This window comes from Pygocentrus nattereri, chromosome 4 (genome assembly GCF_015220715.1).
Source record: "Pygocentrus nattereri isolate fPygNat1 chromosome 4, fPygNat1.pri, whole genome shotgun sequence".
Taxonomy (NCBI): domain Eukaryota; kingdom Metazoa; phylum Chordata; class Actinopteri; order Characiformes; family Serrasalmidae; genus Pygocentrus; species Pygocentrus nattereri.
The window spans coordinates 34,798,959-34,811,458 of NC_051214.1; the positions used below are offsets into that span (position 1 = coordinate 34,798,959).

The 12,500-nt window shown below is 39.7% G+C and overlaps 1 protein-coding gene across 2 annotated transcripts in view; it reads left to right on the forward strand.

Moving 5' to 3' along the window:
• Nucleotides 1-12,500, forward strand: part of evlb (Enah/Vasp-like b) — a 59,957-nt gene that overhangs the window by 14,883 nt on the left and 32,574 nt on the right. The window contains exon 1 of one of the 2 annotated variants that reach the window (XM_017683299.2): nt 6,102-6,665. The exons of the other annotated variant lie outside the window; for it this stretch is intronic. Within the exon in view, the coding sequence (XP_017538788.1) occupies nt 6,580-6,665 (86 nt within the window). The 5' untranslated portion in view covers nt 6,102-6,579. Of the gene's footprint in view, nt 1-6,101; nt 6,666-12,500 lie in introns of those variants that run through there. 2 annotated transcript variants of the gene reach the window in all.

Here is a 12,500-nt window from a genome sequence, read left to right on the forward strand (position 1 = left end):
ACATCTGTCTCTCTCTCTCTCTCGTACATCTCTCTTGCTGTTTCATCGTCCTTTAATTCTCTGCCAGTTTTCACTACACTCTTCCGTCTTCCTGCTCTACTTTATCCTCTCTCTTCCCTCTGCGTCATTCGCTTTTTCACACTCTCCCTCCTCCAGAATAACTAAATTATGTTTGCAGTCTGCTTCTGCTTCATTCATATGCTTATTTAATTTATTTCTCTCCCTTCAATCTGTCCATCTCTATCCCCCATAACGTCACTCTCTGTGGTCCTGTTCATCGTCCCGTGAGTCTGAGTGAGTCCAGCAGAAGGCCGCGTCCCCCTAATGGCTGTGTGGTTACTGTAGGCACTTTTGGCTGAGCTCCACTTAAATGGAGGTGTTCCTTTAAGGATTAGGATGCAATCTGCAGCCAGGCAGGAACCTGCTGGAGAGAGCAGTGGGGATGGTGGTGGGGGAGGGGCTGCATGTACCTCTGCCTTAGCAGCCTCTACTCTTGCAGCTCTATATGTCTGTCTACCTGTCTGTCTGTCTGTTTCTCTGGCTGGCTTGTATGGCAAATATCACTGTAAAAATGCTGTAAGTTTACAGTATATATTTCAGTGTAAAATACTGGCTTGCTATTTTACAGGATTATACTGAGACCATGGAGTGCTGACCTGTAGATACAAAGATTTTTTTAAAAACTCATTAGCAGAACCAGTCAAAATTTCATCTGGGAGGTTAGACTTTTCTCAAACAATGAAGCTTCCTTCGGTTTGTGTCCAGTGAGAGGAGCTGCCGCTCACTAATCCAGTAAAACACTTTTTACTGTGATACAAAAACAATGCACTACCACAGTTTTTGTTAAGACACCATGTGAATTTAAGTGTCAGTTGAATATTTTTTATCTAAGGGTGCTTTTACACCTACCTTGATGTGTGCCTAACATGCTTTTCCGTTAGTTTGGTCTGTTGTATGAACGCACCACCCATATTCAGATCTGGCATAGATTCGTGGTGTTGGTTCTCTTCTAAGGGAAGCCTGCTTCAGGTTGCTGCTGGTGGGAAAGCATTTTACAGCAACAAACAAATTCAACACCAGCGTGGTTTTCTCAGAGCACATCAGTGCTGTACTGTCTGTATATTCTGCCAGTTTAACAGTTTTCTCTTTAGCAAAATTATGGCTGATTTTGTTACATGGATCGCAGAACATATTTTTGGCCAAACATCAGCGACCTAGTTACATTCAAATCGGTAAACCATCATAAAGAAGCAAATATCGATAGATGGAGGGATGGATAGATAGATAGATTAGAACAGACAGAGTAGAAATAGAAGTATATCTATTTGCAAATGAACATAGCATATAAGACAGATGTGTTGTGTTTACGTGAGAGCAGGTATTGCACTAAGTGGTGCAAGTTATTATTGTGCTAAATGTTGACGATGTTGACGTCGTCTTTAGTTTCTGATTTATTTTTTATGGTGACAAATTTCAGAATATCAGGTTGCTTGGCTCCCTGCAAAATGTCTGACTGATCACTGCAAATCCACATGTGTAATTTGCTCTACTTTAGCCTTGCAGTGTGAAACCAACCGAAACGAGTAAAACAGGTACCGTAAAAAAAAAACTCAAACTGTGGTGTGAACTTGAAAACTGAACCGAGTTTGATGTTTTTCACAGATGTTAGCTCTGAAAAACAGTGAGCACTCTGAGCCAGGAAAAAAAACAATTATGTCATGAAAGTTAATGGCTTAGTTGCATTTTGACACTTTTTTAATATCTCCACAGAGATGTTGTGTCATCCTGTACTGGGCATTTAGAGTGGTAGCGTAAATTTAAATATGAGCATTATATCCATGAAGAAATTATGGTGTTCCTGTTGCCAATCAGTTTGTTTTTAGTTTTCTAATTCTATTTTATACACTGTACTCATAATATCCAAACCCTGATAGTAACTGTGATGTATATCATTTGCTCAAGATACAGCAGAAGTAAATAAACAGTACATTTTCATGCTGGAAATCTGGTTTCTGTATAGTGAATTTTTTAAATACAGAGTAAATTGAAGAAAACAGGTAATTAACTTTATTAATACTAACTTAAATATTGTCTAATATCTTGAAATATAAAATATTGTGCTACTGAATTTTGTTGCCCAGCGCCATGAGTAAGTATATACAGTAAGTGGTAAGAGTGTGATGCATATCGTGTAGCATTTTTACATTCCTCAGTAACAGATGACTGTCTCATCACATTGTTAGTGCATGTACCATGAGCCTAGCCATACACTCATCGTACTTGTTAGCATAACTGCAGTGTCATTTAGAAAATATGTGCATTTCTCTTCAATGTTGACATAATTCTGTGGCAGTGTTTGCAGTTTACTTGTCATCGTTTTACTTAATAACTTTTAAAGCCAAAATGGCTCCACATTATGGTCACACAACTACATTTACATTTACATTTACAGCATTTAGCAGACGCTCTTATCCAGAGCGACTTACAAGAAGTGCTTTGTCAATCTAGAGAAAGTATCTTTGCTAGTTACCAATAGCTTAGAGGAAAAGACAGTCCTGGGCTCAGATACTGCTAGAAACAAAATGTCACTGCAGACACAGAGAGAAAAAGAAACAGAGTTGAACGCAGAACTCTGTGCCATTCAATGCAATACAATAACAATAAGATACAATACAATAAACTACAATACACAGTGCAGTACAATAAAACAAGTGCAGCTTATTCTCAGCTTATTCTCACTCTTCTTAGGTGTTCGATTTTCTCAATGTTTTGTTTTTGTTCTTGTTACATTGTCATTGTTATCCATTTGGTATCTGTTTTAGCCTAGTTTAAATAGGCTACCTACTCATTGGAGTTAACTGAGGGTGGGTTTAAGATTTCTTCCTCTTGCTCTGAGGGACTTTTTCTTGCCACTGTCACCATTGGCTTGCCCAAGGGGGCGCAAACATTGACTTAACTTAACTGAAGTCAATTTGTGCTCTGTATAAAAGCATGCTCTGATTGGTTGTTAGCAGTGTTAGCAGTGACCATGCTGGGTGAACAGCTAAACCAGCACAAGACCAGCCTGTGCTGTTTTTTCAGCAGGGCTAACTGCCAAGACAAAGACACCAAACATGGTGTAAACTGGTTTAGCAAGCAAGACATGGCAGCGAACTCACATGAAGTAGGACCAGCTTAATGACCAAACCCTAAAAGTCTTAAAAGACTTTCAGTTGTATTTTCAGATAAAAAGTTAAAGGGGTTAAACAGCTGTGGCAACAATCTCCTAAGCAGTCAATAGGCACACTGCAATCTCATGTACTTGAATTATTTTCAGTAAAGAAAAATTCTATCAGGAACATAAAGTATTTTAATGCATAACAAAGTGCCACATGCAAATGGCTATGCATCTGACTCAGAGCTTACTACTGAGCACTGATGGTGGCTTTTTCTACAAAGAGTAACTTTTCAGCTTTCTGGCACAGCAGTCTGCTCCTCTTTTTACTCTTCAACGATATTTGAAGCAGTGCTATAATCACTGTCCATACTCGTGCAAGGCACAGAAAGATTAGCTCAAGAGATTTCAGCAAGAGGAGCAAAGCTCTTTTTACTTCCTGCCAGTAATTTAGTTGAGGCTGAAATTGGCTTCATTTATTGAATTTTCTCTTCCATGTTGAATGGTTACTGCTGCACCAGTTAAAATGATATGAACATTTCGAATAAGCTCAGCTTTTTTTTTTATTCAGTGCCTATGTGTGCCGTGGAATGCCTGCCTTACACAGGTAAAATTCCATTGGATTAATGCTTTCTCTGCATTGTTCCAGAGAATTACAGTGCACATGTTAGTCCACTTACAATTTGGTAGGTTTTTGTTGGTGTCATGCTACTTGTCTTGGCTAGTTCTGCTAGCTTTTGATATTTACTGCATTTTTTCCCTTTCACTGAAATGTTATTTTTGCAAATGATATTGCCTTGGTGTGAGTCAAATATTAGAAAAAAACACCAGGATGTTTGCTTTCAGTACATGCAGTGAAATTTGGCTCACATATTTTGCATCATTATGCCAGATGAAAGAAATATTGACTGATCACATTCACTTGATTCCAAAGTATAGCTGATCCGCCTTTCTGTCCTTTCTGTCCCAGGTTATCAATGCAGCTGCAGCAAAACTATCAACAGTGAAAAATAAAAAATAACTTTGATAAAACAACTGAAACATGATATGTGAAAATGTTTATTATTCAACTCTAAGCAGCTGTAGAACTTGAATCAGGAACTGATATGTTGACAAGGCACATAACTTATGCTTTCAGCTAATCTGCAGTACAGCTTTGCTGGAATATGTTCACACATCCTCTTGTTTAAATCTTTTTCCAGAAATAAGCAGCACTACTAAATTTATTTCATTGTCCAATTCATTGTTATAATGTAAGAGTGATTGAATAGATTGGAAGCTCTGAATACCTGCCTTTGTTCCCTGGGATCTAATGTCATTCCAGTGTGTAATGTAGGACCCCTGAGATAAAACTGCAATACATTAACTACATATAGGCTGCAGGACCATGTAGTTTTGGTACTAGTCCATTGTGTCTTGTTGACAGATTCATTCATTTCTGTGCAATGTGCTTTGTATGTACTTTGCTTACAGTGATGTACTGGGTGTTTTTAACAGCCAGAGAGAGCATGAGTCATTTAGCAAAATGAGTCTTGCTTTTTCAAGCTGTTGCTGTATCACCCTCTGTCACTTGGATTACCACTAAATATAGGTTTTAGCAACAGCCAAGACCTTATAAGAGGAAGACTGAACCACAGCTAATGTGTTGGACACAAGCTGACACACTAGCCACTGTACAGCAATGCAGTGTTATAGAATATAATGTGCTGGGTTTGTAAAACACACTGTAAGGCTCGGAAGCTCAGTCAGTGTCAGGAAGTACAGACAATGATGGACAGAAAACTGTGGTTTTCTGGTATATTAGTTCAAAAATATGGACACTTTTGTAATTGCACAATGGAGAATTGACAGTTCAATGAAACTGGTAGGATTGTGTAGAGTTACATAAAACAGTGTGATGGGATTGCACAGTCCAGTGCAACACAGAGGAGAAGAATACAAGGCTGAACACAAGCAGAGGACAGCAAATAAATGAATAAATTAAAAAATGGAATTTTGTGTCTGTTATATCTGATATATCCCATATTTGTTTGTATCTGCTGATGTTGGTTTATAAAATGTAGAAATTAGGGCTAATTTGCATTGCAGAGAAATGCAGCTTTCATTTGTAGACGATTATAAATACAGTAAAATGAATAAAAATCAAATATTTTAGCACAGTAGCCCAGCGTCTGTACATTCTGCTCTTCTGGAACTGGGTTAAAATGGATGATGCCACCTACCAAGTGTGAGCAGGCTGTCTAGAGCATGTTTCTGTAGGACATCACCATGACAGTGACGTTGGTCAGATTGAGGACTGGTGCTCCAGGGCAGGGACAGTTTCTCTAGCCACTTTGGTTCATGACTCAGGAAGAACGTTTCCACATTCATTTACAATTACAACCATTCTTCTTGACATAGAGTAGAGAGAGAGAGAGAGATGAAGTTAACAAAAGAGTGTGGAAGGAGAGAGAGAGCGAGAGAGAGAGAGAGAGAGAGAGAGAGAAAGGGAAAGAGAAAAAGAAGAGAGAAATAGTGTGAAAGATAAGAAAAGAGGGATTCAAATAGTTGGAGAGTGAGAAAGAGAAAGAAGAGAAGTAGCATCAAAAAGGCAAGGAGAGGGGAAAATGTAAAGAGAAAGAAGGAATAGATGGAGACAGAGAGAGGTGAATGAGAGAGAGAGCATCAGAAAAAGAGAGGTAAAGAAGAGTAGATAGAGAGAAAGAGGGAGGGAGGAAGGAGAGAGAGGGGGAGAATGAGGGAGGAGCCAGCAGCAGTAATGTTGGGGGGAGGGGGGCTTTTGGCCTATGGGGCTGGCAGACCATCTCTCATGTCACAGCTGGAAGGGGAGGAGGAGAGGATAGAGGGTGGGAGGGATGGAGAGATAGAGGGTTGGGGGAGGGAGCTGGTAATCCACTAGATGAAGCGAGAGAGAGGCAGGGAGGCAGTACGAGGGTGACGCCTCATAGCGAGCATCATTTCATTCAACTACCTCTCTCGCCCTCTCTCTCTCTCTCTTTACTACTCTCGTTAATGTGCTGCTCCAGTGTGTTGTTCATTGAGGATGAGATTACTCTTCATTTTTTCTTCTTAAGAACTTAAGATCTTAGAATTCATTTTATGTTAATTTTTCCCCGTTCAACCTCTGGCTTAGTGAATCTCTTCCAGGATTGTGGCTCAGACAGAGGCTCAGAGTGGCTGTCTGCATGTTCTGCTTGTGATGGACGGTGAAGTCTGGCCTTTCTGCGACTCCTGGTCTGGATGAGATGGCTGAAATGCCTCTGCTGCTCTTCCAGTTTGTGAACCATTACTGTTAAGAGCTACAGGGGAGAAGGGGGGTAGGGGAATCTACAGCCCACCGAGCAAGAGAACAAGTAAACGAGATAGCCAAAGAGGAGGAGGAAGAGGAGAGAGCAACCTGTTCCTCTGTGCTATGACCTAAAGCGATGGATATTAACCTGCAGTCACACCGCTTCTACTTCCCCCAAATCTACTGTGATGCTGGTGCTCAGGTCACTGAGTATAAGATCAGGTAGGTTTGAGTCCTGGCTGCTGGCTGTCCTCTGTGGCTGCTCCGAGGTGTGGAGTGGAATTCTAATTGAGTGGCTTTTATGAAAACGAGGAGGCTGGAGGATGCTTGATTTATGGTTTCCGCTGGAGCTTGCCAGGCTGCGGCTAGAGCGGCAGTGCTAACGCTCTTAACGCGATTGATGCATATGACTGTGGCTCTTTTGTTCTTCTCTTGTCTCGCTCTGTTATTCTCGCCTTCCGCCGCTTGTGAAGGTGATTCCTCAGAGGCCTCATGAAGCTGCATCAGCAATTTTGTTACAGTAGGGGGCAATTGTGCAGAAGCTGTATGCTTTTAAAAGTTCTCCCGCAGGCTGCTCACACCTTCTATTTCATTGCTATAGTATTGTCTGGGTCTGTAGACTGAGACTGAGCCTGCATTAGCACTTTGCTTTCTGGAGCACGAGCTTTTTTTATATGTAAGTGGTCTCATTTTCATTGTGTGCTCAGGTGAAAATGTCATACATCAGAAATGACTAGTATCATGTCAAAAAGCACTCGCATTTCAATATCGATATTAGGCAATATGACGATATTTATGGTTATCGTGATAACTTAAGTAACAATATCATTTTTATGTATATTGTGGATATCGTCAGTACTTAAAGAGCACTGATCAACAGTTCCATTACAAAGAGAGTATCATCATGCCAGTTTAATTGGATTTAGTGCAGTCCAATGTGTGAAATGCTGGATAAAAATCATTGTACACATCACTTTTGATGCAGTTTGTTAATGTGACACTGCTGATCCTTTTTCATATGTTCCAATTTATTAAACCTCAGAAAAAATATATACTGTGCTTGAAGTATCGTGATGTTCTATATTTTATTATATCACACACCCTGAACCAGTAATGAAACCTTTAGTATTGACTGATACGGATACTCTGATACTCTGATACTCTGATATTTTTCTTTAAAAATCTTTAAAATGAGCTATTTTCAGTGCATGTCATTTTAGACAGACTTCTAAAAGTAGGCTATCATGCTCAAACTACTCAAGGTTAATTGATATTTCTCAAAAAGGTTCTTCAGGATATGCTGAATGAGAATTCATTCAGGATATGCTGAATGAGAATTCATTTAGAATGGACCAATAGAAATGGACCAATCACAAATTAGCATTACCACTGCTTTGAAGTGAATATGTGGCAGGACTTTAAGAGCTAAGATTTTACTGCTGTCACTTAAAGTTTAATGAACTCTAATCAGATTCTGCTCCTCTCAATTCTTAGTTAAACTGTAGTGGAGTTTGTTTGTGAAACCCAGAGGAGCTGGAATCAGGACTAGTGTTCTCTGAAATCCTGTCTTGTTCATAGCCAACCTGACTTTCATAGCCAACATGATCTCTCCATTTCTCCACTCATCCATCGTTTCAGATTTCGTCTTGTCCACTAATCTCTTGTCTCTCGGCAGGACCCATCCATTTTTTCTCCCAATCACGCGATTAGAGCCGATTTAAAGACCCAGGCTGTATTTTTGGTTCTAATCAGATTTTATTGCTGTGATGGCTCAATCCTTCCTACTGGGCCAGAGAAGAAAAAAAAAAACACAAAAAAAAGCCTGACCACTGGATTTTGAGTTTGGCGCAGTTGTTCGCATGTTCCTCCAGAATGTGTTTAATTCAGGTCCACTGTGTGTTTTCTCTGGTTTGGGAGATAATCGTTGCGTGTCTGTTTGACTTGGACGTAGAGCTGGTGGTTGTTCCTGCAGAGTGAGGATTGTATTACCAGCTCTAAATCCATGTCCTCTCAGGCAGGAATAAGGGCCAGAGAAAGGAGAGCTGGGATTTTATTTTGGATCCAGAGAGATATTTCAGATAGTGTTCTTAGTTTAGAGCCAATCCAACCACACAGAGACTTTTTAAAGAAGAAGCGATTAGGAACAGTACTGGCTCAAAAAGCATGATGCGTGAATAAAGAAAATATGCCAGCTGTGGATTTAGATTTTTGTAGAATTGCTCTTGTCAAAAACATATTTTTTCAGTCATGATCTCAAATTCTCTTTATAGGCAAACAACAACACTTACTGTATAGTTGTTTTTAACAGTGAAACTGGCAAGTATGTGCTGACTGTGGCACAGCTGTGGGGTTTGTGGTTGGATTTACTGGTTGTTTCCATTGCTCTGGGGCGCAGTGAGCTGGTGCTATTGAAACAATAATGCTGATCAATGGAACAGAAAGACCACAGCATCAGAGTGAGGCTACAGACAGACACACTGGCATACTGTATGATCAATAATAAGGTTAATAGTGTGAGAACAGAGAGAGGGTGGGCAGAATGCGTGAGAGAGGCAGAGAGCGAAAGGTCAAAGTCAGAAGAAGAAGGGGATGGGGCAGCGCCAGTGGTGGGTGACCCCAAGGGCCTTCTAGGCTTTCAGAGAATGACTTCATGATGATGTGGTAATATATACTAATCTAAAAAAACCCAAAGGGCTGAATTCCAGCAGAATCTGTTTTTTTTCTCTGTGGTATCAATGTAAATACAGCCATTGATTGTGTTTTGATTTCCAGTGGTTGGAAGAAAGTGGAAAACAGTGCCAGCAGCTTTATGTCAGTCATTGTAAACCTACTACAAAGTTAAATATTTGTTAAAAATTATAACACATATTTGCAAGTGTCAAAGAATGAAATATCAATCATCAAATGTCTTTGCTTAATTCAATGCAGCCAAAAAAAATAATTATTAATTTCTGCTAGCTAAGCAGAAACATATTTCTAGAATCCTATAGAAGCACTAGCAGAATTAGCATTATTGTACAGCTTTTTTTTCATAGAGGAGTTTTGATGTTCATGTCTTGAAGTAGCTAATAGCCTAATAGTCACAATTTGCCACTCAGTACAAGCATTAGGTGGAGCATTAGGAAGGTGCACTGAATAACAAAGAAAATGCATTGAGTGAAATGTATGACATTGATAAAATTATTGCCAAAAGCAAACTAAAAGACTAAGATATGTTAGAGTAGTATATGTTATTAATGTTGGAATTATATACACATTCAAATTAAGTAAATTTAAACACTTTTTTTTCTCTGTGGAAGAGATGTAGATGCAAATGAAAGGGAAAGGGACAAAAGGAAAAAGATTGAAAGAGATGATGAATGAGAGTGATCCTTTGAGACTTGCATGCATATAAAATAGCAAGCACTGGAAATTGAGGTTTGATTGGAGTAGTAATGGATGGGTGTATGTATCCCATATAGGTAGAAGTGGATGCTACAGAAAAGCCTTTGTGCTTCCAGAAAGGATTCTGGATACCATGGAGACATGGCGCTCCCGAATATCCCATAATACAATTGGGCAAGACGCCATGGCAACCACGCCACAGGAGAACACTCAGTGTATCCTGTCGGCTCTGATAGCAAAAGGCAGTGAGACCGAACGTAACCTTTTCTGATGTGTGATCTTCTGTGTGCGCATGCATGCATTTCTGCAGAAGAAGATGAGCCATCAGCTATTCTGGGTGTATTTCTGGCAGACCAGACAAAACAGTTTGGTCTCCTTTTACACAAAGACGCGGTTAAAAGTGAGTCAAATGGGAATAAGCCCACATCTCTGTTTCTCATGCTTGTAGGTGTTCTGACAAAACAAGGCCAGAGTAAGACCGTAGGGCGAAGCAACCCTGTGTTTTTTCAGTGTTTGAACAAAAAATCACTCCACCTAAAAGACTTTATGACAGGAAGTACCAGATTAACTGCAGCTCAAATATTTCACTGCTTACAGTAGTGAATGAAATAAGTCTTTTAGATGACATCCTTTAAAAATGCAATACTAACTGCAGTGTCTGACTGACTTTATTAGTTACTTTAACTGGGGCTCAGTGGAATGATACATTTAATGTGAAATGGTTGAATGCATTTTAACCAGACTGTGCCTTTGATAACTGATGAACACACACACACACACACACACACACACACACACACACACACACACACACACATATATATATATATATATATATATATATATATATATATATATATATATATGAAAATGAGATATATATGCTTATATCTCATTGCCTATTCATTTGTTTAGCTATGTTCCGTTCCTCTGTACCTTTATCCTACTGATAAACTCTGCAGTACTGTTGCTGGCATTAGCAGATGTCCAACGGTCATACTGGCCATTTCTTATTTCAATATTGTGTAATCCCTGAGATTATTGCAAAGGCCCTGGAGATTTTTCAAAATGGAAATGTTATTGTCTGTTTGTGCTTTGGGGTTGGAGAGGATGTCTATTCAAATGTTGAAGGTCAGTGATGTTGACCTAGCAGCAACTTAATGCAATGTAAGTGAATGGTACTGCAGTGCACAGAAACCCTCGAAGAGATAGACAAACTCTCACCAGACAAAATGTATAAGGATGCCTACAGATCATTTAGTTTATTTAAATTCAAAGACTTAATTTTATATGCTTTAAAATATAAGGCTTGAGAAAGTTGTATCAGTGTATGAAATTAAAACAGGTAACCCAAGCAATATTAGCTGTCAAAAATGAACAAAAGTGAACAGTGTAATTTTTTTCCCGTGTGTAGTGCTTTTATTCTTTATGCCAAATAATTATTCTCATGTACCTTGCCACCTGTATGCAATCACTGTTGTGTATCCAGCTGTGGTTTGACTACCTAGTGTGCAGCTCATTACAGTCCAGCTCATACATTTGTGGATTAAAAGCGAATAAAGAGCTTTTACACTGCATGCATTATTTGATTGTAGTGTGGAGGTTTTGAAGCTATGTTGCTTACTACAACATCACAAAGCTCATTCATTCTTTTTCTTTTCAGCATTTTTTTCTAGGCCAGGCACATATTCCACTCCAGTTGTCATGCCAACAGATTAGGCTGTTCTTGCAGTCTATGCAGTGAACTGAGTAAGCACGAGGGTGCCTCAGAGAGTCCAGGCTTCAGTGCACACAAACACACACACATTTATGTACAGACACAGACTCACAGGTAAAATACTCACAAGCACTTGACTAGAAAAAATGCACAGTGAAGTTTGAGTTGCAGCTAAGGAGGCAGACACAAATAGTACTTTCCTTTTATAACCTATATACTACTGAACTTCGAGCTTCTGTTGATTAGCAAACGCCACTTTAACTCATCCTAAAGGTACTGGATGGAGCTCCATCACTCCAGAGAAGGCAGGTCTACTGCTCTACAGCCCAATGCTGGTGAGCTTTTTACCCCTCTAGCTGACTCTTGACCTTGGGCATGGTGGTCTTAGGCTCATGTGTGACTGATCTAGAGCGTCCAAGCCTTTTGGGTGCAAATCAGACACATTCTGCCTAAATGCACTCATCTTTCTCATGCATATGCATTTGAAGGAGGTTCGAAACTGTCACTAGAGCAGTACCCCTCTTGTTACTAGGGTGATCCATATTATATTTTCATTATTATAAGTTGTATTGACTCCACACACCCCATCTTATCTCCAGGCTTTTTATTTCCTTGTTCTGTTACATTCACTCGCACACTCACACCTAGGGACAATTCAGCATGTCCAAACGGCCTGACTGCATGTCTTTGGACTGTGGGAGGACACCGGAGAACCCGGAGGAAACCCACGCAGATACGGGGAGAACATGCAAACTCCACACAGAGAGGACCATGGTTGCCCAGCCGGCTACCCACCACACCACCGTGCTGCCCCAGAAGTTGTGCAGTAAAAAAAAATCATAAAATGTTATAATTAAATAATAAAAATCATAAACGTAAAATTATGAGAAGATACAAGTAAACAGGCTGTGTGGAGGTGGTTAGAGACTAAACGTTTACAATGTTCATGTGATACC